The sequence below is a fragment of the Oxyura jamaicensis genome, chromosome 26 (assembly GCF_011077185.1).
Source record: "Oxyura jamaicensis isolate SHBP4307 breed ruddy duck chromosome 26, BPBGC_Ojam_1.0, whole genome shotgun sequence".
In the NCBI taxonomy this organism is placed as follows: Eukaryota; Metazoa; Chordata; class Aves; order Anseriformes; family Anatidae; genus Oxyura; species Oxyura jamaicensis.
Window position 1 is genome coordinate 1,990,365 of NC_048918.1, and position 24,367 is coordinate 2,014,731.

Below are 24,367 nucleotides of genomic sequence, written 5' to 3' on the forward strand. Positions count from 1 at the left end.
CCCTCCGCGTGTCCCAGCCCTGGTAGCCAGCCTGGTGAGGGGCTGAGGGCCAAAGGGAGCCCCAGGGCTGTCCTGCAGGAGGGTCCTGTGCCCACGTCCCCGCAGCACCACAGGTGCACGTCTCCTGCTCAGGATGCTGGGACCCACGCTCATTCTGGGCCCAGGGGTTCAATGGGGCACACTGGAAGCTTGCCCCACACGCTGGGATAGGGCCTCTGGGGTCACAGTGGTGACTTGTGTTATCACCCGGGACAGAGGGAGCAGCTTGGACCTGGGAGCAGCCGGCTGCTCTCAGCATGTTTTAGGCAGCATTTTTGGTGCTTGCAGTCCTGCATCTCCCAGCTTCGTTCCCAAATGAGCGTCAGTCCTGAGCATCCCAGGTTTGTCCCCTGTAATGCTGTTTCTCTCCCGCAGTCCCACTACCTCCCCTGTCCCTGTCAGCAAGCCCTGTCAGCACTGCCTGGGCTCTGGCTGTGCACTGGGAGACTCCTCCCGGGCAGAGGGATGGCTACCGGCTCAGCGTGCACGAGGAGGGCTCGTCCTCACCGGCAAGGAACCTGGAAGCAGGGAAGGACAACACCAACATCACCCTGGGGCGGCTGGCACCAGGGACTTGCTACCTTGTTGGGATCTGGGCAGTAGCTGGCCCCTACCGCTCCCTCCCCAGGAACACCTCTGGGTGCACAGGTGAGCATCCTCAGCACCCTCAGGTGACGCAGGTGGGGGAGCTGCAAGGAGCCCCAGGTGGGATGGGATCTGTGTTTGGAGGAGGACTGGAGGGCACCGTGGCCTTTTTCTTGATGTTGCTGGCCTGCAGTCATCTCCTGCCTCTTGCAGCCTCCCTGCACCAAGGGGCACGGGGCACTTGCTGGGCTGTTGTGCTGGCTGCCCGGGGAAAGCAAGGTTTCTCTGGGGATTTTGTTGCATGTTCAGGACTGGATCTTTTATCTCCAACTCGTATATTTGTCTTTCCTTGCAGTTCCTGCTGCTCCGACAAACCTGAGCCTTACCAACCCAGGCAGCTCCTCGGAGCTTCACGCATGGTGGAACAAGCCCCCCGGCAGGAGGGACCACTACCGTGCTGTTCTGTACAGCCTCACCTCCCGGAGCAGGGAGCGGGTCCAGACCTTGAGTCAGGATGCCCAGAACGTTACCTGGACTCACCTGGAGGCAGGCAGCAAGTTTGCTGTGCAGGTCTTTGCTGTGAAAGGCTCCTTCGAAGCCTCCTCCACCAACGTCACCCAGTGGACGTGTGAGTCTGAGGGGCTGGGTTGGGCACAGGGCTCTCCGCTGTGCCCCACAGCCCCCCTCTGAGCCCTGCCGAGCACCTACCACCACCTTCCCCATCCCAACCCCTCCCTGCTGTGCATGCTCGTCCTTCCTTTCTGCTCGCTGTCCTCACACCTCCCCTACGTGGAGCCAGACCCCAGCAGAGAATGACTCTGGGCATCTCCCTTCCCTGTCCATCTACAATCTGCAGGGATATTGCGCTTGGAGCCCTGCGCACTGACCGCCCATTTGCCCCCATCCTTCTCTCTGGGAGGATCTCTGGTGGCCACCCTGGCCCCTGCTTGGAGCATGAGCACCCACCCGGCCCGGCAGCCAGCTCCCAGCACCATGGCACAGAGCAGGGGCTGATCCTCTCCTTTTTTTGTTGTTTTGTTTTCAGATCCCTTGGCCCCTGCCAACTTCACCCTGAGCAGCCCCTCTGCCTCAGCACTGCGGGCTTCCTGGGCAGCCACGGGGCACGGAGCAGAGGGCTACGTGGTGGAGCTCCACGACACAGCCTCCAGCAGTCGTGCTGGGCACACGGTGCTGGCTGGGGATGCCAGGAGCCACACCTTCAAAAACCTGAACCCCGGCACCCGCTACAGCGGGGTGGCGAGAGCCACTGCTGGGCCCTACTACACCAGCACCCCAAACCTCACCCACTGCACACGTGAGTATGATGCTCTCCTAGCAGCTGGGTGTCCTCCACCAGATCTCCCTCGTTCCCAGTTTGAGTCAGAGGCCGTACTGGTCCAGCCAGACCCTGCCTTCCTCTCCCATCCACCTGGGTGCAGCATGGGGGGGCTGTGCTGGACCCCATGGCCTGGCCACCCACACCCAAGCAGCCATCCACATGCAGCCCTAGGGAGGAGGCAACCCCTTGAGGCAGCTGCCAGAGAGCCAAGAGCAAAGCCACCCTCTGGGACCTTGCAGGGCTGACCCACCTCCTCTAGCACCTGGGGCTTGGCACGGAGATGGAGCATCTCCCCTCCTTCAGCCCAGACATGGCCAATAACCTGTATTTTTTCCCCAGGCCCACTGCCCCCCATTTCTGTGCACTGGCTGAGCACGGGGCACCCCGACAGGCTGAGCATGTCCTGGGAAGCTGCGGCCGGGGGGCGAGACGGCTACACGCTGACCCTGTACCACACCAGGCTGGGCACCGTGGCAGCTACGGCCTCAGTTGGGAGAGACACCCACAACTTCACCTTCACGGGCCTGGCCCCAGGGTGCCAGTACTCCCTGGAGGCCAGTGCCACGGCCGGACCATACCAGGCAGCAGCACCCAACGTCAGTGGCTGGACACGTGAGTGCCCACAGGAGCGTCCCCTGCAGAAGGGTGGGAGAGGCTGCACTGGGCAGCCCTGGAGAGGGAGGTTTACGGGGGATCTGGTGCCTTTGGAGGTGTGTGGACCCACGTGCATGGCTGCAACACGCAGACGTTAGTGCATGGGCACGCTGCTACCCTCCTTTTTGCACCCTTGTTGAGTCTCCTCCAGCAGGTAGAAACTGCATTCCCCTAAAGGTCTGTGAGTCAGAGCAATAGAAGAGGGTCATCCACCTCTTTGTCCCAGCAGAACAGGTCTCTGCTCTGGAGATGGAAGAGCCCACCCAGAAGGATTTTAGGGCTGCATGAGGTTTTAGACAAGCCCTCTGCCAGTTCTGTGTGCTGGAGGATGTGTGCATACACCTGCGGCAAGGTCTGGCAGCTGGGCACGGGGAGGAGGGTGAGAGTAGGATGTGGATGAAGGGCTGGTGAGTGAGGGACCACAAAGGGTGAGAAGTGAGGCGAGGTGGGAAGGGGATGGAGAAGAAAAGTCAGGAGTGGAAGCGTGCCGGAGTGGCCCTGCATCTGCAGACCTTAGGGAGCACCGATCCTGCTCCACAGTGTCCCACCAAGCATCTCTTTCCTTCTGCCTGGCCTCCGGTCCCTAATACCAGGTCTGGTGACTCCCCAGGCCCGCTGCCCCCGGCTGCTGTCCGCTTGCTGAGCACGGGGCACCCCGACAGGCTGAGCGCGTCCTGGGGAGCCGTGGCCGGGGGGCGAGATGGCTACACACTGACCCTGCACCACGCCAGGCTGGGCACCGTGGCAGCTACGGCCTCAGTTGGGAGAGACACCCACAACTTCACCTTCACGGGCCTGGCCCCAGGAAGCAAGTATGTGCTGGAGGTGGTCTCCGTAGCTGGGCCCTACCGGACACCTGCAGGGAACGTCAGCAACTGGACGCGTGAGTAGTGGGGTTTGAGGGTGATTTTGTGCCTTGCTACGTGCAGGTGTAGCCTGTGTAGGATTGTAGCAAAGAGTATGGCCCCACTGACCTGCATGGAGACCCCGAGCCCTGCCTGAACCCAAGGGCCATGGTGCTGAGCAGGGCTCTGCCCACGCTTGCCATCAGCTCCCCTAGCCTAGACAAGGGCAGCTGCCTCTCTGGGAGCCGAGCACCAGAGGAGAATTTCAGCGGGAGCAGCGGGATGGGGGTGTTCGGCTCCCACCTCCAGCTGGCTGGGTGCACCCTCCTCGCCCATCTCGGTGGCTTGCTGCAGCCGGGACAAGGCTGTCTCTGTTCAGCCAGGCACCACTTGAAGCTTGCAGAAGCTGCTTTTAGCTGCCTGCAGGCTGGTGGGTGCAGCCATCCAGCCGAGACAAAGAGCCCTATCTTGCATGGTGCATCCCTTCCACTGACACTGCCAGTGACTGAGCAATATCCTCGGACCCTTCACTGATACATGATGCTCATCCTGTCTCTCCAGATCCCCTGGCACCCCAAAATGTGTACATGACGAACCAAGGGTATCCCAACAGGCTGAGCGTGTCCTGGAGAGCCGAACCCCACGGACAAGACGGTTACAGGCTCCTCCTGTATCACTCGGGATCGGGTATTTTGGCAGCCAACACATCTGTTGGGAAAGGCACCAGCAAATTCACCTTTTCTGGCCTGGCTCCGGGACACAAATACCTGCTGGAAGTGGTGTCCATGGCAGGGCCCTACGCAGCCTCCGCAGAGAACATCAGCGACTGGACAAGTAAGTGGTGGGAGCTGGGGGTCGTGCACGATGGTCAGCCCTCCCCAGCTGGGCAGGCTCAGCTCCTGCAGAGGGAAGGGGCAGGGATGGGGCTGGGAATGTTGTCTGGAAGCTGCAGGTATGGCTCTAGCAGTGGGATCGTGGTCTGGTTGAGCCAGCGGAGGGGGGAGCAGGCAATACCTCTGCCCTTTGGTACCTCACCATCCCCACTGCCTTTCTCCCAGTCACTCAGAAAATTCCTGGCATGGGAAATATGGGGAAGCCAGGCTTTTCTTTTTCTTTTTTTTTTTCTTTTTTTTTTTTTTTTCAGGAATGTGGAAACTGCAGATAAGCACAATAAGCCTTTTCATGTGCTTATCCCCACAGTCCCTGCACTTTGCTTGGGGAATCCAGAGGTCTCTGCTCCCACGCTCAGCCAGCCCCTTGAGGGGTATTGGGAGTCACATGCGGAGCCCTTTGGGCAGGTCTCTGATGCAGCTTGCTAATTAGCGAGAGGAAGAACCCATCTCCTCATGCTCATCACTCTGCTTGTCCTCCCATTGCCATTTAAAAGCCATTTCTGGTAGTGGCAGCCAGCAGCTGCAGGAGTGTTATCACTGAGCACATGGAGTTTCCCTGCATATTCCCCATCTTCTGCTTGTACCTCTACAAATGGAAGAGAGGGCCTGGCATCCCAGTAACTCTCCCCTGGTGTGGTTTTCCTTGCAGTCCCCTCAGTTCCCAAAAACCTCTCTGCGGTGGCGGAAGGGAACAACACGATGCTCATCTCCTGGGACAGTGTCCCTGGCCAGCAGGACGACTGCCAGCTGTGGCTGCGGGTCCCCAGGAACGGCTCGCTGCCCTCACGGCACGCTCTTACCAAAGGACAAGTCCAGCACCTCTTGCAGGGGCTGGTGCCAGGGAGGAACTACTCCGTCTCCTTGAGCTGCGTGGCCGGGCCCTACTGGAGCAGCACCAAGCCCTTGGCGGTGCCGATGGGTGGGTATGCACTGCCCTGGGGCTAGGAGGGCTGAGAAATGCCTGGGGGGGGGGGGGCTTGAAGCTGAATCAGCTCTTGGGGTTCAGCAGCAGGGTGCAAGTTTTCCTGGTGGGAGGTACAGGAGAGCAGCAAGGTGACCCCTCCAGAAGCTACCTAACCCCCATCACTTCCCATGATCCAGTGGCCTGGCCACTGGTAAAGCAAAGCAGACTCTGCAGAGAGCTCCATTGAGCTGCTTCTCCTAAAAGCCATCTCCTGCTCAGGCCCTGACCCACTCACCTTGTCCTGTGGCCCTTGGCACAGAAGTTTCCCAAGCCACAGATGTCATAGGATCATATCCTGAGTTGGACCCACCAAGGATCATCCAGTCCAGCTCCTGGGTCCCCAAGGGACCACCCAAAAAATCAGACCATGTATCTGAGAGAGTTATCCAAACACTTGGAGCTCTCCTGTTGACCCAGGGACTGGCAGTACAGGACCGTGATGGTGAAACATGGGCTGGGATTTCTCTGGCCCTGTATGTTAAGGGCCTGCCATATCCAGGGCTGTCTCCTTCGCAGAGCCAAACCCAGTGGAGGATGTGCAATGCCTACCGGAGTCCAGGAGCCTTTTTTTGAACTGGACCAGCTCTCCGGGAGACGTGGAGGCTTATGAGGTGGTGACAGAGAGACTCTCCAACAGAGCCCCCGCCTCCAAGTACATCATGAGCGTTCCTATGAGCACGGCCAGGCTGGAGGGGCTGAGCCCAGACTCTTCGTACCGAATCACGGTCAGCACAGTGGGCATGAATGCCATGAGGAGCCGGGCTGTGCCTCTGCTCTGCAACACAACAGCGGAGGGTGAGTGCCCTTCTTTCCCACAGCCTTGCCACAGACCCCAGGAGAGGACAGTGAGTGTTGCTAATTAGACCTGGGGACTTCTTCAGACATCTCTGAGCAGGGGCAGGGCTCTGGGTGGTGATGCTGGGAGCCGTCACATGCAGAGCAATGGGTCCGTGGGAGCAGGGCACACTAACAGGCTGTGCTTGCTGGTTCCCCTTCCAGCCCTGCCGCCACCCCTGCGAGCAGACATCTTCCAGGTAGAGGCCAGCTCCACAGTCGTCATTTCATCCGACCTGTTCAGCGAGGAGAATGGCCAAATCGAGTACTATGGCGTCGTCGCTACCACTAATGATTCACGTAAGTGCCCCTGTGCATTCGGAGCTGCAGTGGCTCCCCGGAGGACAGAGGGTCCCCTCCACACCACGTCTGTGCTACCTCTGTCCCCTCGTATGTTCCCCTTCAGTGCTGAGGCCCACCCAGGAAACCATGTCCAGCACGTGGTATGACCACTACTACGGGACGGAGGACTCCTACCTGGCTGTGCTCATCCCCAATCCCTTCCACCCGAGCCCCAGGAGATCCCCTGAAACCTGGCGAGTGCCAGTGGGAACAGAGGAGTGTGGCCAGTCCAGGGCAACGTGCAACGGGAAGCTGAAAGCCAACGAGCAGTACAGGTGAGAGATGCCAACCTCCCTCCCGAAGGGCCGCAGGACAGAAGGGACCCCACGAGTCCCCTGCAAGGTGCCAGCAGTGCCCTCGCTCTCACCTCACCCTCGTACTCTGCAAACCCCCTGGAGCAGAGTCCGGGGTTTGCTCTGCCAAGCAGCGTTTGAGGGATGCAAGGGCTGATGTATCGGAGGATGTTGGTGGAAGTGGGCAAGGAGAAGGAGAGCAGAAACAAAAGTCGAGGCTGACAAGGGCTGTGTAGGTTGTCTTGGGAGCTGGACGGCTGTCCACCTCGAGGCTAAGACTGGAAATGGGTGCTGTTACTTGGAGGTGACCCAGAGCCCACACACACACAAGGGAATGGGGACATTAATTCAAATGGTGCCTACACAGCCGGGGTCCCAAAGGTTGAGGGTTGCAAGTGCACAGCCTAAGGTTCAAATTCCTCACGAGGCATAAACACACACAGAGATCACAAGGTCCATAAATTCACAATCTTATTCGACAGTAGATAAAATACAGCAGCATGAATGTACAAGCATCCATAGTTTATTGTAGGGCTCCTTTAAAATATTTGCTGGTAAAACAAGATTTCTGCTGTGAACAAAGAATCATTTCTTTAGTCAGTCCGTTGTTAATAGGGGCCGTATCTCCAGGCACTCCTGTCAAAGGGTTCTCCAGAATCTAGAAGATTGTCCCTCTCCAATTTAAAGGAACATATAGCAAGGATGGCTGAATAAGGATAGAAGTCTCAGAGCTTTGGGAAAAGAGAGGAATAACTTGAGAGAGTGTGTAAATGACAAGAGAGCCTCACTTTCTCATATGAGTAAAATGTGAAGGCTTAGATCTGCCCTTACGTCCAGGTCCCTGGTGCCAGGTTTGGACCTACTGGCTCTCCTGCCTTTCTTATTTTCTTCTGCTTCTCTTTCTACTCCTGCTACGTGCAGGCTTCACGCTTACACAAACAACTTACATCCTTAAATCGGAGCCATTTGAGATGTGCACGTGTTACCAAACAGGGACTCAAGCGCCCTGTTTGGGCCAGCTCTGGCAAAGAATAAAGGTCGCTGTCAGCGCAGGGCTGAGTCAGGTGGGTGGCAGAGGAGAACAAAAGGGATTTTCAAGAGAGCCATTCCCTTGGAAATCCCACCCACAGCAGGATGTCAAGAGCTAACAGCTGTTCTCAGCTCTTGAGGCAGCGTATTATCATGCCTGGCAGGATAATCGAATGATCCTGCATTCCCATCCCATGCCCATGCAGGTGTTGAGGTATTGCATCCCAGAGCAGGCACCGGAGAGCATCCAATTGATTGAGAATGTTTGAGATTGATTGCCCATCTATCCTTCCTTCTTGCTGTTGTTTCTGCCCACTCACCCTCGGGCATGGCTCAGCAAACCTTGCTGCTTAACCCTTGCAGCCTCGGGTCTGGCTTTCTGCTCCAGCCAGCTCTGCTGTGAGTCTGAGGGCTGCCCGGTCACTGGCTCAGACCAAGATCTGCCAGACCCTGTCTCATAGCTGCCAGCAGCCTCGAGGGTAGTTTAACAACAGCACAAACACAGCAGGGACCCCTCTGCCCCCAAACACTGTCCCAGCCTGTGTGTATAGCCACCTTCACGCTGCCCAGTTGCCGTTTTTGCTCCAACATCCACTTTCGGTAAGGGAGCGGCTCTGTCACGGTGTCATGACACCACCTACTGTCATTGAATGACGTGTACTTATCATCACTTTCATTTTGGCTTCCCTAAATAACATATATCCTCCCTATTGTTTTACTGGTTAATCATTAGCAGCTTGGTGAAAAGCACTGACAGCCTCTGAAAGCCAACCCTTCTTTCCTATCTTTCAGTGAGTTATTTATCCACAAACCCTTATCTCATAGCACAGCATCTGCAGGCCCAGTTTCCAAAGAGATCTTTGCTCCCAGAAGCCAGGTCTGGGATGCTGCCGGTGGGAAAAAAAAAATCCAAAGCTACGTTTGGAAGCCCTACCTTGCATTTGGGGCACCAGAGGGCCTGCCCTTCCAGGTTACGCACAGGGATGAGAAAAAATTCAGCTTTGCAGGGCACTGTGAGGCTTGGTGTGTGCACTGCTCGGAGGAGGAGGATGTAGGGCAGATTTCCATGGGGAGCAGGAGGCCCCAGCCAGCTCCGTGCTCTGTGGTCTGCGTCAGGGCTCAGCCCCACCGGCTGAGGTGCCCCTGTTTCAAAGTCACCGGGCTCATCTCTCCCAGGAATTAATGGGTTGGCATGAGCTGAGACAACGACTCAGCCCACCTCCATCCTCCCCACCTGCTGCTGACTTTCCCTTCTTTCTGCCTGGTAAGCGAGCACAGCTCGCTGCCTGTCTGCAGGGAGTGCCTCGGAGGAGAGCTGTTCCCCATTTGCACTTTCTGACATTTTCTGACATTCTCCCAAGTGCAACAGACTTGTCCACGAGGCAGAAAAGGGAGGAAAGACAATTTCAATACATCCTCTAAATCCCATTCCAGAAAACCAGCCTCTCAGAGGCAGCTGGCCCGTACCCTTGGCTCTGCCTGCTGCTGCTTGCCCCTGATGCACGACTCCGCTTTGCCCTAGGTTCAGCATCGCTGCCTTCACCAAGTACGACCCAGTGGCCCCTGCAGTGTCGTTCACCACATTTTCAGGTAAGATGGGTACATTATCTCACAGCTGCTCTGTCCTCTTCCCCACCTGGCTATGCAGGTTGGAGAGAATTAACAGCCAGCTAATGGCAAGCCAGAGGGAGCTCATGGGCTGTAGTAAATGTAATAAACTGAATAAATGCAGGTGTTCACTGGCTCCTACTTCTGTCCTTTTTTCCTCTTCTTGATTCCAGCTGCTCAAGGTGTGGATGCAACGCCGCTCCCAATGCCAGTAATAGCTGGAATCGTCGTGGGATTTCTCTTGACGCTCACAGCCATTTTTGCTCTGGTCTACTGGAAGCAGCTCAGGGCGAGGAGGTGAGGATGAGCCATCTCTTACCCAGCAGGCACAGGCTGGGAATCTCAGCAAAACCCAACCTTAAATGCCAGGCCAGGAGGAAGAGCAGTGAGAGGGTGTAAAAGGAGCTTTGGGGAAAACAGGACACCCTCCAGCTGGAGCTGTGCCTGAGAGACAGAAAGCAAAAGCAGCAGGCAGAGGGGAGCTGCTGTGAGCCTCCTGCTCACAGGTGCTCCGAGAGCCAGCAGCACACAGTACGCTTGCAGCATCAGTCCCTGCACTGCAGGGAAGAGTAACAACTCCCATGTTTTGCTTCCAGAACACAGAAGAACAGCCTGCCCCAGGAAATGGTGACCTACAGCTTGAGGTGAGTGCTGCTGGCTGGACTCTTCCCTCTCTGCTTGCAAGGCAGGTGCCAGAGCCCTTCACCTACCTCTTTTCTCATGCTTCGACTCGGGGAAAAAACAAGCTTCTCCTTCCCATTACTTTTTAAAGCGTAGGCTTTCCCATGTCCATCACTTATTGCCCACCTCCATTCCAAGCCAATGCAAGTGGAAACGTATTGTCACCTCCTCTGCAAGGCTTCTGCAGTAGGAGAACATCCTCACCAACCCAAAATCCCTCCCAGTGCCTTAGCAATGCTCTGTTGGACTCGCTTCCCTGGGCAGTGCCGTGGGCTAAAAACCACCCCCTGTGTGTGCACCCAGGTACCGCAGGTCTCGAGGCTGGGCTGTCTCCCTGGCTGCGTGGCTGGCCTGCCAGACCTCCCAAAAGCTAAGGCAAGTTTTCCTCTGGACTTCATTTCATGCAGAAATGTCCACCGGCCAATTCCCATACAGAACTTCAAGCAGTACTATGAGATGAAGACAGCAAGTGGTAACCACGCTTTTTTCCAGGAGTTTGAGGTGAGCCGAGACTCTTGCTAGAGGTGGGACTTAATTTCCCCCCTAGATAGCTCTTTCGAATCCAGCCTGGCTCAAAGGAAGATGTCATGTCCCAGCTGTTGGGTGCAGATGCAGGGACAGTAAGCCTCCTCCCTGGCCAACATCTGCGAGCTCTGACTTGCTCTGCCTGACTTATCCCACGCCTGTTCCTGGGCTTGTTTTCTAAATACAACGCTGTTGGAAAAGGCACTGGGAAAAGCCACCAAAGGCTTGAAATACACAGCCTATCCTGGGTAAACCATAGAGCAGTTCCCTCATGAAACACCAGGCAGAGCTGCTAGCCAGGAAAGGCACCTGGGCTGGCCAGGAGCAACCTGGAGGCCACTGGTTGTGCTCAGCTTCTCCCTCATCCCACAGGAGCTGAAGGAAGTTGGGAAGGAGCAACTGAAGGTGGAGGCCGAGCTGCCAGCCAACGTCTCCAAGAACAGATACCCACATGTGCTGCCCTGTAAGTGCTGCCTCCTGCCCCCAGCTCACTGGGGTGACTCCTGCTCAGGGACAGGTCCCAGATGGACACCATGAGGAGACTGTGGGTGTCCCCGGGCTTTGGTGAGCGCTGTGATACCCGCTCCCTGGGGAGGAGGGCGACCGGCAGAGCACAGAGCCTTGCTGCTGGCTTCATGCATGGGGCTGGAGGAGCTGCCGGGGCTTCTGGTGATGTGTAACCCAGATGAAATTGCAGCCGTGTCTTGATGGAGGGCTGCCTGGGGTCCCACATGTGTGTGGTCTCTTTCAGATGATCACTCTCGGGTCAAGTTGAGCCAGCTGGGGGAGGATCCGCACTCAGACTACATCAATGCCAACTTCATGCCTGTGAGTGCCCCCTTGCCTTCCACACGTAGAGACACAGCCTCAGGGCACCATCAGAGGACCCAGCCTGGACTGAGGTTGTGAGGGCCGGTGGACAAGAGCCACTGGAACCACAGCTGGCAGACTGGCGAGGTGTTGGGGTCGGGCAGGGATTCTTGGTTGCCCTCTAGCAGAGGCTGATGGCGATCATTTGATGGCAAAGCACTGTGAACACGGAGGAGTGAGCGTGGGGAGACTGGCAAGGCTTTCTTCTTTCTTCTCGGGCTCTGTCCTCTTTCCATCCTCTCCCAGCTTACTGCCCCATCTGTCTGTCTGCTCTTTCTCCTTCTGGTCTGTGCAGCTGCATTTGAACAACCCCGGAGCTGTGCCAGCACCCCCCAACCGGGAGCTTTCCCCAGGTAACAGGCAGGGCACGCAGCATGCTGTGTGAATCCGCGGGGCATGCGTGTGCCAATGGGACAAAGGCAAAGAAGCCTGGGACCTCGCATGCTCACCCCACCTCCAGCACTGGCTGAAGAGCTCAAGGAAGACCCAGATTTGTCTTTCCCTGGTTAGGCTGAATGAGGAACTGCTTGGAGGGAAGCGGGGGGTCACGTCCCTATTCCAAAGAAGTAGACCACGTGCTGGGCAGCACATTTCCTGTGCAGTCAGCTTCTTCTGAAGCTTCTGCTGAAGTCAGCTGCCCAGGAAGCTGTGCTCATGCGGGCTGAGGGCATCTCTCCATCTGCAACAAAGCCAGATTAAGAACTGACTCGGTCCCAGGGCAGGATCCACCAGCCTCGGGAACTTGCTGACTCCTCCTTTCTGGCTCTTGTTCAGGGCTACACATCCCAGCAGGAGTTCATTGTCACCCAGGGGCCCCTGAAAAAAACAATAGAGGACTTCTGGAGGCTGGTGTGGGAGCAGAACGTCTGCAACATCATCATGCTGACGGTGTGCATGGAGAACGGGCGGGTAGGTGTGCACCGCCGCACTCGGCCGAGCCCGCACCCGTCTGCGGGAGCAGAGCCTGGGGCTGCGTTTGGGTGCTCTGCGGGTCCCTGTGCACATGCAGCTTCCCCAAAAAGCAGCTTGGGTGGAAGAGGAGGATGTGTGCAGCTCTGTGATAGCTTGGCGGAGGAAGGGGCAGAAGTAGAGCTTAGCTGCACCCCTGCCCACATCACCCAGGTAGTTCGGCAGCGTCTGAAGTTACTGCTTCAGGATGAGATGCCTCATATAGACCTGCTCCATTCCCCGTGGGTGATGAGACCTGCACAGGTCCTTTCTTCAGCAGGAGCCAAGGGGAAGTGGGGGAGAGCTATGCCAAGCTCCCGGTGTGAAGAGGTCCCCCCTGCTGGCTCCGACACATCTGCCCCAGCTCCCCACACATCTCCAGATGCTCCCAGGGAGATGCGAGGTCACCCCAGTGGGCAGGCTGGGCCTCGCTGTGACCCTGTCCTACCTGTGCCCTAGGTCCTCTGTGATCATTACTGGCCTTCCGAATCCGCCCCCATCTCCTACGGGCAGGTGCGTGTCCACCTGCTGGCGCAGAGCAGCTCTGATGAGTGGACCTCGCGCGAGTTCAAGCTGTGGCACGTGAGTAAGGACCCGGGGCCCCATCGAGGGCTGTGGGTCTGCACGGGGTGCAGCGGGTTTTCTCCTCGGTGGTGGTGGCAGAATCTCCTTTCTGTGCCAGTAAGGGGGTTCAAAGAAGACCCAGCCCCCTGGGGAGCAGTCTGCCACCTCAGGCTCGGTGACACGGACATATCCAACACGCATCGTGCCTCCTGCCCATCCTTGCTCCCTCCTTCCCACTGCCCTGATGTCCCTGCTATGGGACTTGGCCTGCAGCTTCAAGGACATATTTCATGACAGGCAAAGGCAGCTCTGCTCCTTACCACTTCCACATACCTCACCACGTCAGGGAGCTTTGGGGACAGGACTGGGCAACAGAAGCCACCAGGCAGCGGGGTGGACATGGCGTTGGATGTCCTCACGCCTGAGCTGGGTGCCCTGGGGTCAGTGGGTGCTCCTGGGGCTGCGGAGTGCATGCTGATGATCCATGTCATCGACCCTTTTTCAGGAGGGCCTCCAGGCAGAGCGGCACGTGTCCCACCTACACTACACAGCCTGGCCCGACCACGGCATCCCAGAGTCCACGACGTCCATTATGGCCTTCAGGGAGCTGGTCCGGGAGCGCATCCAGAGCACCAAGGACGCAGGGCCGACCCTCGTGCACTGCAGGCAAGGCACAGCACTGCGGGGACAGCAGAGGGGGACCAGGGACGTCTTGGTGCACGAGGTGGGAAGGAAGGCAGCATCCAGGGCACGCACGGGCTGCCGAGGGTCTCGTTGCTTGGGCACTGGGGGTGGCAGGGCTGCAGGCAGCCTGTCCTCCAGTCTTGTTTGCAGAGAGACTTTTTATCAAGGAGTGTAGCAGTAGGACAAGGGGTACTGGTTTTAAATTAAAAGATTTAGGTAGATTTAGATTAGATTTTAGAAATAAATTCTTTACTATGAGGGCGGTGAGGCCGTGGCACAGGCTCCCCAGAGGAGCTGTGGGTGCCCCATCCCCATGGCAGTGCCCAAGGCCAGGCTGGATGGGATTTTGGGCAGCCTGGGACGGGGGCAGGTGTAATTAGATGAGCTTTAAGGTCCCTTCCAACCCAACCATTCCATGATTCTGTGATTCCCAGGGGATGCTCAGCACTCCCAGGGCAGTCTCAATGGCTCCGCAGCCCCTCAGTCATGCTGGTGCCCCCAGGTTGAGACATACCTAGCACTGGGTGGGAGCTCATCAGCCGCAGGGTCAGGCGATGCTTAAGCCTTGCTGTCTGTGCTCCCAGTGCTGGGGTGGGCCGCAGCGGTACCTTCATCGCCTTGGACCGGCTGCTGCAGCAGATGAAGCAGGAGAAGATGGTGGACACCTTTGGCGTGGTTTACACCTTGCGGATGAACCGCTACCAGATGATTCAGACGCTGGTAAGAGCTCTGCTCCCTCTTCCCCCAGGCCCTGTGGCATAAAAGCCATCAGGGCCAGCAGATAGATGTGCTGGTGGGCTGGTCCCAGCACCCCAACTGCTCCCCAGCCTGTGGCTGTGTCATGGTGCTGCTCAAAGCAGTGATATCTCCCAGTGCCAGCTCAGCTGGAGTGGAAATTGCCCTTCTGTGGGGATCTGCAGCAGCTTCTTGGCTTGCCAGACCCACGGGAGCAGCACACAGTCTCAGTGTCAGCACCCAAGAGCACTTAGCAACAGGATCAGGCCCTTTGCAGACATTTCTTGACCCACACCAGGCCGTTGGCCTGCGATGCCCCACACCCCAGCTACTATTTCGAGACCTCAGGGTTGGGATAAGGTGTCAGTACTAACCTTCAAGACAGGGGAGGGGTACAGGGGCTGTGAGATTGAACTAACCGAGGGCTTTGGGGGCATGAACATAGGACATACCCTGCCCACTGGGTGTCATACCCCCCTTCATGGTGTCTGCATGGTGCAGGATTGCTCTACATTGCTGTCTGCCTTTGCCTTCCAGTCCCAGTATGTCTTCCTGCACAGCTGTATCCTGGACAAGATCTTGGAGGAACCACTCCTGGGTTTATCAGGGACAGAGACGTAAGGGCCTGCTGCATTTCATCTGCCACTTCCCCCCTCACCCACCCACAGCCCCTCCAGGCAGCAAGCTGAGATCTGAGCTCCGTCTGGGCCTTGATCCCAGGGCAGAAGGACAGGGAAGCCCCACCAGCCATCCCACCCCCTGTTTTGAGGGGGGTCAGCATGGGGCTGGTGGCTCCCTGCAGCACACGGAGCCCAGCCTAGAGCAGTGTGAGACACAGGGCACGGTGCAAGGGCTTGGGGAACCGCATCCTCCTTCCCTCCAGTGTCAGTCTCAGGGGCTGGGCCAACGCCAAAGAGCTGCAGAGCTCCCGGGGGTGGGAGCAGGTCAGGGCTTTGCGCCCCTACCCTATTTCTGAGCCTATATCTGGAGGTGACCTATTTATCTGTATGGCCAAATTCTCTCCTACTTCATTCAAAAGAGGATGCCGTTGCTATGCTGCATCTTGTCAATGGGCTCTGGGCTGTGCTACGGCTGAGACCCATCAGAAAGGGGTTGGAGAGCCACAAGAGGGGTGGAGGTCTGCCCACAGCCCTGCCCAGATCCCGCAGACACAGCCTGGGTAATCCCGCGTTTGTTCAGCCTCCCCCTTAGCACCGGTTTCTCTCCCCAGGTCCTGCCCCATCCCCCTGAAAAGCTTTGCACAGCACTACGCCCAGAATGCAGCCAAGTCCAACACGGGCTTCCTGAGGGAGTATGAGGTGAGCGCTGTCCTGGGCAAGGTGCGGGGAGCCCTGCCATGGCCACACACTCAGTGGGGGCTTGGGGAGCATTAGCAGCTGCTCAGGCTGGGGGACACCCTAGAAGTGCCTCCTCAGTGGGTCCTGTACCCCAATTTCCCTGTGCCTGGCTCTCCTGGCAGAGTTCCCCTCTCCATGGCACTGCGTCCCCAGCCCCCTCGCATGTCCTGCATCGAGCAGGATCTGTCCATGACCCCTCTTTCCCAGACCCCACGCAGGGTAGGGACCTACGGGAACACCACTCTCCTAGAGAGATGCAGACAGCATGGAGCAGACCTGGCAGCCCACCCCACAGAGCCTTGGCTGGGTGGTCCCGTAGCTTACCTGCCTCTGCATGGGCAGCTGTAAGCACCCTTCTGCTGAGGCTGGGCATCCTCAGCAGTCCTCAGATCTTCCTGAACCTCCTCTGCTCACTGCTTCCACTACTCTCTTTCACTCAGACCCTCCTAGAGGTTGTCAAGGAGGAAGCCAGCTCTGCGACACCATCTTCAGGCAACCAGCAGACGCGGCCCTCTGCCAGCATCCTGCCATGTAAGTGCTGTGACACCTCGCGCCCTCTTGCCATGTCTCACAGTGCAAGAAGGCACTTTGACACGCTGGAGTGGGTCCACCAGGAGGCCACCAAGGTGGCTGGGGGCTGGAACATGTGTTGTATGGGACTGAGGCTGGGGGCGAGGTTGTTCAGCCTCAAGGAGAGAAAGTAAAGGGGAGATCACATTGCTGCCTTTAACTGCCTGCTGGGAGGGCACAGAGAAGATGCAGTCCTCCCGGGTGCACCATGGGCAAACAAGAGGCAGCAGGGATAATTTGGAAGACACGGGATATTCCAACTCAATACAAGGGGAAAAAAATCCCAGGAAGATGGCCAAAAACTGGAACAGGGACCCAGAGGGTCTGCAGCATCTCCATCCTTAGAGATGTGCAGATCTCCACTGGACAAGACACCGAGCAAGCTGCATGCACTGCATGCACCTGCTTGGAGCAGGGCGTTGGGATAGAAAAGGATCAGCATCTCCAGGAGAAGCTCTGAGGCTGTGTTTCGAGGACCAGCATCCACAAGCTGGACAAGAGCAAGGCCAAGGGGGGATCTTTGCGGAGAGGTGGTGAATGGGGAGCTGGAGTCATGCGGCTGCGCGGAGGCTGGCGGTCAGCGGGCTGGAGCTGTGCGAGCGTGAGGCTGCCCTGGCTCCCCCCATCACCCACATCTCTTGCAGATGATCGCTCCAGGGTGAAGTTCTCCCTGCTGGAACAGGGCCCTTTCTCAGGTCTCCTGCAGGCGTGGCGCATCCCGGTGAGTCGTGTCCCCCTCCCCGCAGCAGGCGGTGCTCCCCTCTCCTTACCCAGCCCCTGCTTCCCACCGCCGTTGTGACCCTGTGTGCGCTGCTCTCATGGACCAGAGGCGTCTGTGGGGATGAAGGTTGAGTCTTGCCTCCCTCCTGGGGCTCTGCCCAGTTTGGGCTGTCCCCATATCCATCCCTCAGGGCTTTCTCCTCTCCCCTTTCCTCCTGACATGCTGAACTTCCCTTCTTTTCCTGGCCTCTCCCTCCACTGCCCAGGCTGCCCGTGTTCCTGTGCCACCTTCTCCAGCTGGAGAGTGATGTTCTCATTCCCCACCCAGGGCTGCAGCTCCGGCAGAGACTATCTGGCTGTGCAGGGGCCTGACAAGCTGACCATGGAGGACTTCTGGACCCTGGTGTGGGAGCAGGACGTTCACACCATCCTAACGCTTCTGCCGTGGCAGGAGAAGGGGGAGGTAAGACACCGTCCCCGCTCCTTGGCAGAACAGGGATCTGTTTAACGGAGCTGGAAGCCAGAGAAGCTCCAAAACTTGGGTTGTCTTTTCTGAAGGGGTGCTTCTTTTATCCTGAAGCCTAGTGCAGAGCCAGCTTGGCTGATGCTGAACCTTTCCTCTTTCAAAATACTCCCACAGCCTGTCACAGGAGGGAGGCTCGTTGCTGCCCACCATCAGATCCTTGGTCTCTTAAAGCTGCATCCCCAGGGCACCCACGGACAGCAGCTCCTGCCTCTGTCCAGCCGAGCTGGAGAGCATTTGCTGAGCAGAGTCTCACTGCCAAACACCGCTGTGCTAACGGGGAACCTGGCTGCAGGCTGCTGGTGTTTCCCAAAACCCCTCTGGGTTTTAGCTGGGGGATGAACTGGCATGGAGGGATGTTTGGGGAGGTCTCGGTCCAGCCCCATCCCAGCCCCTTGAGATGGTGACTGGCCTGCAGTATGGCCACCAACACCACGAAGCCAAACTTCTTGCACACAGGTCCCAGATGACGCGTGCTGGCCCCTGGAAGGAGACTCTCTCTGCACAAAGGTGCTGACCATCCAGTGTGGCACCGAGAAGCCTGTCTCGGGATGGAGGTGTACCCAGCTCAAAGTGAAACACGTATGTGTCCGTGGGGCTTCCCCACTGCCTGGGACGTTCCTCACTGCTAGCCAACAGGTCTGGAGGGGCAGGGGCTGAGAGGTCTGCGGAGACTTTGCTGAGCTTCTGGAGCAGAGTGCCAGCAGACCGTGAATGCGGGAGGGAGTCTCAATTGCAGCCTGTAGAAGGACGTCTGCCAGGCAGACATAGGAGATGCACGGGAGAGGCCTTGGAGGCTTCCCCACCCCTTTCCAAAAGGTCTTTCTGACCCTCATGCAAACTCCCACAGCTCTCAGTTTCCCTCACAAGGTGCAGGGGAAGGAGAGAGCAATTTCCCTGGGCACTGTATCCACGGTGCAGGTGATGGGCAGTGCCACAACAGGGACTCCTAGGGCAGCGTTACAGAAGCTCAAGAAAGCATCTGACAGCCTCAGGACTAAACATCTGGGGCTCCTCTGCATCCAGACTCACCCGTCCCTCCCCAACAGCCGTGTCAGCTCTTTGTGTCTCCCCAGGAGAAGAAAGGAAAGGAGAGGCAGGTGCAACAGTTCCTGTACACGCTGTGGAGCAGCGCGAAGCAGCCAGACGTCCAGGGCCTGGCGGAGCTCCTGGCTGCAGTCAGACGGTGCGTGCCCAGCCGCAAGAGAGCCGGTCCTCTCCTTCTGCACTGCAGGTACATGGAGTTGTAGAACCGGGGAATGGTTGGGTTGGAAGGGACCGGCTGGCCCAGGTGAGGGATGCACAGCTCGGCAGGGCAAGGTGGGCTGTGCCTCCAGGCTCCTTCGGTGGCACTGTTGGGACCGCTGGTCAGTGCAGAGCTCCCTGCCACCCACACCAGTGCTCACAGACTCCCCTGCCCCACCAGAGCCAGATGCTGTGTGTTTTCTCATGGGGCCCCCGGTGCCTGCAGTGACCCCCCCCCCCTTGTCCCTTGCAGTGGTGGCGTGAGCCAAATGGGGACGTTGATCTCCCTGGATTGCCTCTTGCACCAGCTGAAAACGGAGAGGGTCGTGGATGTCTACGGGGTGACCCTCCAGCTGACGAGAAGCTGCTGCCTCATGACCCCCACGCTGGTAGGTGGGGAGGAGGGAGGGCAGCGGGCTGGGCAGAAGGGGATGTTGGTGCCGAGGGGCCCCCAGGGTCCCACACCCCTGCCTGGGCTACGTGGGGCTTTACTCCCTGCTTTGCCCTCCCTGTGGCTCTGCCAGCTACCGAGGGCTATGGGTGCTGCCTCTTCCCCAGGGGGTGGGCTTGCAATCTCCTCAATTTTGGAGTTAGCATAGATTAAATTGTGTGGGAGCTCCTGATAAATGCAAGCTGCTCATCCCGTCCTGCCCTGGAAAACACGAAGCACTGGTTTGATCCTACGTGACAAACCTGCCCTCGGTCCCCGCACACGGCTGTCAGCACAGACACCTGCAATCTGCTTTTTTTTTTTTCTGCCACATTCCCACCTTCCTGCCTGGAGGAGGTCAGTGGGACACCCTGCTGCATTTCCAGCTGCCCTGCAGCCATGCAAACCACGGGGCTGGGACACTGTCTGATGGTGCTGCAGCAGTGCCCTGCCGTGCCGTGCCATGCTGTGCCATACCGTGCCGTGCCGTGCCGTGCCAGCCCAGCCTCCCAGCCCCATGCGTGCCATTCCTGATGGGTGCTGGTGGCACAGATGCCCTCTGGTAGCGCTTCCTTTTGCTGCAGCCTCTGTGTGTGCTGCTGCAGCACCCCTGCAAACCCTCCCCACGGGGGGCGGCAGAACTGGGGCAGATCTCTCCAGGGCTTCCCAGCTGCAGAGCCGCCTGTGACCAGCTAATTGCATTCTTAATTAATGTGAACCATGCGCGTGGTGGGAGCCGGAGGAGGGCAAGGCCTCCGCTGCCCCAGCCTCAGAGCTCCTTTGTATTTCAGCCGTGCTCTCGCCGAGCGGAGACACAATGTGCCCATAAACGCGCAGCAAGCGCCCGTTAAACGCCGCTGCCCCATGGCACGGGGGCAGCAGGGGCAGCAGCCTCCCCCCCTCGCTGCGGGCAGTGCTTGTTCCGATCCCAGCACGCCCTGTTCTGGCCAGCAGAGGCCTCGTTAGAAGCCAAACGAGGGGGAAATGAAGCTTTGAGTGATTGCCCCGTGGGTGCTGGAGCACCCTCAGCCCCAGCGTGGTGCAGGTCCCTGGGGACGTGCCCCTGCCTTTCGCCAGGCAGCGAGTGTGCCTGGTCTGGAGTCAGCGCGGGGTTGTCGCTCCGGATTTCACAATCGTGCCAGGCTCATTGAAAACATGCTCTGGTGACCTGGAATCGCAGGCATTGTGTGATCTGTGGCTTTCCTGGTCGTGCAGTGGGACTAAACCCACCGCCGGCGGGGAGGGAGGCTCCTCGTGACTTGTAGCTCAGCCAGCGCATTAGCGAGCTGCTCGGGGGCCCCTCTGTCAGGTCCCTAATCCCCCTTTCTGGCTACCATGTGATTGCAGCCCACATTTGCTGGCTGGCCCTGCCCTTCAGGGTGAGCACTGAGCCTGGCTTACCTTTCCCAGAGCCCTGCCAGGGGTTGGTCCTCACCCAGCCCTGCCTGCCCAGCACCTTCTCCCCAGGGCGCTTTGGAGCCCGGCATTGTGTCGGAGCAGTCCGGTGTCTGTGCAGAGCATTTACCAAACCTGCAATGGAATAGAGCTCCCTGGACCTCCGTTAGGTGCTGGCAGATCATTTTTTCATCTTGAAAACAGAACAATAATGCAACTAGACTAAAATGACCCAGACTGGGCGCTTGCAGAGATCCACCCTGGTCAGCCCTTCAGTCCCGTTTTGCTGGGACAGCCACCGAGGGACGCTCCTGCCCATTGGTCTTCCCTCCTGGTCGCAGGTCACTGCCAGACCTTGTGCACACCAGGGGGGCAGAGCTTTCCCCACGTGCTGCCCTGCAGCGTCGCCGGAGTTGCTCTGCAGCCGTGGTTTGGGTGCAAACCCTGCGGCACATCCAAAAGCCGCAGATGTGCAGATTGAGGAGGTCAGGCACCGACATTCCTCGCACACCTCAGTGCAGATTGCCTTCAGGTTTTATGAGTGGGGATGATGAAGCAGAAGGAAACAAAGATGGTGTAACTGCAGCTCCAGGCCTGATTCTTCCTTTCTGGGTAGCTCTGGTGACGCAGGACAAACGCAGACCGCTTGGGACAATGAATCCTGCTCTGCCATCAGACCCTGCTGGCCAATGAAGTAATCATGAAGTAATTGTAGGGCCTCTAGAGGCAAATTGCAGAGCTAGTTCTGCAAACAGGAGGCCTCCATCCGAGACCTGACTCCAGAACCCCTTTCTCTTTCTCAGGACCAGTACATGTTCCTGTACACCTGCATGCGGGACATCATCGCTCAGAAGCAGCCCTGACACCACTTGGCACAGCCCGGCACCGTCCTGCCCTCCACCCCTTCAGGGTCCTGGCCGGAGCCAGGGGTGAGAGCACAGCGGGGGTCCTGCAGCGAGAGGGGACCCACCCCAGTGCCACCACCACCGCCGTGTCCCACATGGTGTCCGCAGAGACGTGGGGTCTCCTGAGCAGACTCGGGCAGCGTTGTCCTGCCCTGCTGCAGTCCCTCGGTGCAGACCCGGCCAGGGGCTGGGTGGGCTGCTCCCTGGTTTGGCCGCTTTGCTGGGATTCCTGGTGCCTGGAAGGTTTGTTAACCCAACTGCACTCGGTACAGGAGGGGCTGCCCGTGGGCACGGGGCGTGCTGAGGTCTTCAGCACTGCCGTGGGCGGTGGGAGCAGGCTCGTGCCGGCTGATGGATCAGCGTTAGGTACAAACAATAAACAGCCCTAGGAAGGAGCATGCTTGTAAGGGTGGCTTTGATTTCCTGCGGTCCTGGTGAGGCCCAGACTTTCTCTTCCTGCAGCACAACACCCATTCCCAAAAGGGCACCAACGTCCCTGGCCAGGCGGGCCACAGGCAATGGACCAGGTGCCCTTGGCCAGTCCAGGCACTGCTGCTCATGGCACACAGCAGCTTCTGCTTGCTCTCATCTGCTCCTGGTACCGAGGCAACACCTCTTACTGAGGAGAAGACAGTTTCTCATGAAAGCTGGGCTTGAGGTTATGAACCTGCTGGCTCCCAGGAGCTGAGGATGAGCTCAAAACTCCTGGCAAGCAGCTGGCAGCCCCGTGGCTCACTGCACAGCTTTGGCTGCTGCTCCAGAAACTGACAAGCTGCTCATGCGTGGGATCTGCCACATCCACTGGCTGCCACGCAGGGTCCTCCACAGGCTGCAGAGAGCCACAGTGGCCTCTGCTCCGACGTGGTCTTCCACGGGCTGCAGAGGGACTCCCAGCTCCACACCCTGGGCTGGAGGTCGTCGCCCCTTGGCTCTGACTCACCCCGTGGTAGCTCGCAGTGCCTGCAGAGACCAGACACCCTGGCTCTGCCAAGCACAGCACCCAGAGGTTCCCAGCATCCTGGCCAGCAGTGCGTGCTCAGAAAGGGGCAGCTGCCAAGGCTAAGGAGGGGCAGGAGCGCCCCATCCTCTCTTTCCTATTTTTCTGCAATCGGAGCTACCCTGCGGCTTGCAGAGTCATTCTGCCCGGGGCTTTGCTCAAAGCCATATTCCCTGTGGAGAGGACTGGCTCTGGCTGTACCACTTGTGGCACCGGAGAGGCCAGAGGCCTCATTTTGGGGCTGCATTCCCAGGGCCTGCTTTGGGCACTTGCCCTCTGCGGCGAGGAGCACAACGTCCCCACGGGACAGCTCAGGAGCAAGGCAGGGAGAGCTCTGCTGGCACCTGCCCCACCCCACCTCCCACCCAGCGGGGCTCAGGCCAGCACAGCTCCATCCTTCTGCCCTGCTAGGTGGGCTGTGGCACCAGGACCTTTCTACAGCCCCTTGGAGAATGCTCGTGGGTCTCCTGCATGCCCGTGCACTACAGCGGCAGTCCCAGCCCCAGGGCATGGGGACACAGCGAGGCAGGGCTGATGCACAGACCCAGGGCCCGTCACACGTTGTTACAGGTGTGCTGGCTCCAGGATGGGAAGAAGCGAGTGAAAGCCTCATGGGGGGAGAGGTTGCTGCCTGCAGAGCTTCCAGAAATCCAGGAGCAAGCGATCCCACAGCCCTCTCATCTGGCTAGCACCACGCGGAGCTTGCACTGAGCCAAGGCGAACCTGCAGAGGGCTGCAGCCAGCGCACGGGCTGCGAAGGGACCTCGTCACCAACGGGACGGGCATGTAGCAGGGAACTGTCCCGCAAGTGTCACCCCGTGGGTTCGGTCTGGTTGCAAATGTGGCACAGCCCGCTGCCCCGCGCCTCACGTCCCGTCTAGCAGGAGGCCGACCCGGTGGCGGTGATGAATTTACGACCTCCCACCCACTGCCGCGGCGGAGGCTGGAGCCACAGATGCTTGCAGAGGGTGTCGTGGGAGCTGCGGTTTGGATGAATAATTTTCCAGCCCTGCAGCTCAGAGCCACGAAACCCAGAGGGGGAGAGAGAGACAACAAGACAGTAAAACAAAACAAGCCTCCAGCTCCGGCCGCCCAGCGCGTTCTGGACCGAGCCGTGTTGTTCTTCGTATCGAGCCTGCCCCAGCCTGGCAGCATCCAGCCACCATCCTGCTCCACCAGCCCCCGTGTAGAGGCTGAGACCCTGCAGATGAGCAGGGCCGGGGCTGTTTGGACCCCCTCCCTGCTCCCTGGACCGAGCGAGGAGAGCAGGGCCACCCACCCCACGCATCTCCAGGGGACCCGCAGCCATGGGAGCTGGGGTCCCGCAGCTCCTTGCTCCCATTTCTCCGTTCACTGGTGCTGCTGCTTTGCTCTAGGCTCTCCCCTGTCCCCCGCTCCCTCCACAGGGCACAGAGAGTCCCGTGGCATCTTCCCCCAGCACACCACCATCTCCCACCCCAGGGAGCCCAAGCTGAGCACCTGAATGAAATGAAGGACCTGGCACCAGGCTGTGGCTGCCCCATCTACCCATGCTGTGGCGATGCCCGCTGCTCATTCCCTTTCCACCTGAGCCACACCAGCATCAGCGAGCACCAGGGTTGCAGCTCATCCCTCCCCAGGATCTCCAGCATCCTCTCTCCCATCCGCAGCTGCCATCACTCACAGCCCGGCGAGCAGAAGTGGAAAGCAGCCAGGGATGGTTTTCCCCAGAGATCAGCAGAGAAACTGGGATTCTGCTAGGGTGAATCCTGAACCCCCTAAAATAATGGGAAGTGAACTTCATTAGCCTGGA

The 24,367-nt window shown here is 58.7% G+C and overlaps 1 protein-coding gene across 1 annotated transcript in view; it reads left to right on the plus strand.

Moving 5' to 3' along the window:
* Positions 1 to 21,974, plus strand: part of LOC118178412 (receptor-type tyrosine-protein phosphatase V-like) — a 37,688-nt gene extending 15,714 nt beyond the window's left edge. The window contains exons 12-40 of the mRNA XM_035346906.1: positions 415 to 687; positions 980 to 1,252; positions 1,670 to 1,939; positions 2,303 to 2,575; positions 3,228 to 3,500; positions 4,024 to 4,296; positions 5,005 to 5,274; positions 5,836 to 6,114; positions 6,319 to 6,453; positions 6,560 to 6,770; positions 9,340 to 9,407; positions 9,599 to 9,722; positions 10,022 to 10,069; positions 10,514 to 10,607; positions 11,004 to 11,094; positions 11,383 to 11,459; positions 12,276 to 12,410; positions 12,909 to 13,031; positions 13,519 to 13,679; positions 14,282 to 14,417; positions 14,970 to 15,049; positions 15,664 to 15,751; positions 16,231 to 16,321; positions 17,005 to 17,081; positions 17,409 to 17,543; positions 18,063 to 18,185; positions 18,680 to 18,837; positions 19,102 to 19,237; positions 21,477 to 21,974. Coding sequence (XP_035202797.1) covers positions 415 to 687; positions 980 to 1,252; positions 1,670 to 1,939; positions 2,303 to 2,575; positions 3,228 to 3,500; positions 4,024 to 4,296; positions 5,005 to 5,274; positions 5,836 to 6,114; positions 6,319 to 6,453; positions 6,560 to 6,770; positions 9,340 to 9,407; positions 9,599 to 9,722; positions 10,022 to 10,069; positions 10,514 to 10,607; positions 11,004 to 11,094; positions 11,383 to 11,459; positions 12,276 to 12,410; positions 12,909 to 13,031; positions 13,519 to 13,679; positions 14,282 to 14,417; positions 14,970 to 15,049; positions 15,664 to 15,751; positions 16,231 to 16,321; positions 17,005 to 17,081; positions 17,409 to 17,543; positions 18,063 to 18,185; positions 18,680 to 18,837; positions 19,102 to 19,237; positions 21,477 to 21,536 — 4,535 coding nt within the window. The 3' untranslated portion in view covers positions 21,537 to 21,974. The remainder of the gene's footprint in view (positions 1 to 414; positions 688 to 979; positions 1,253 to 1,669; positions 1,940 to 2,302; positions 2,576 to 3,227; positions 3,501 to 4,023; positions 4,297 to 5,004; positions 5,275 to 5,835; positions 6,115 to 6,318; positions 6,454 to 6,559; positions 6,771 to 9,339; positions 9,408 to 9,598; positions 9,723 to 10,021; positions 10,070 to 10,513; positions 10,608 to 11,003; positions 11,095 to 11,382; positions 11,460 to 12,275; positions 12,411 to 12,908; positions 13,032 to 13,518; positions 13,680 to 14,281; positions 14,418 to 14,969; positions 15,050 to 15,663; positions 15,752 to 16,230; positions 16,322 to 17,004; positions 17,082 to 17,408; positions 17,544 to 18,062; positions 18,186 to 18,679; positions 18,838 to 19,101; positions 19,238 to 21,476) is intronic.
* The last annotated feature ends 2,393 nt before the right edge of the window (positions 21,975 to 24,367 follow it).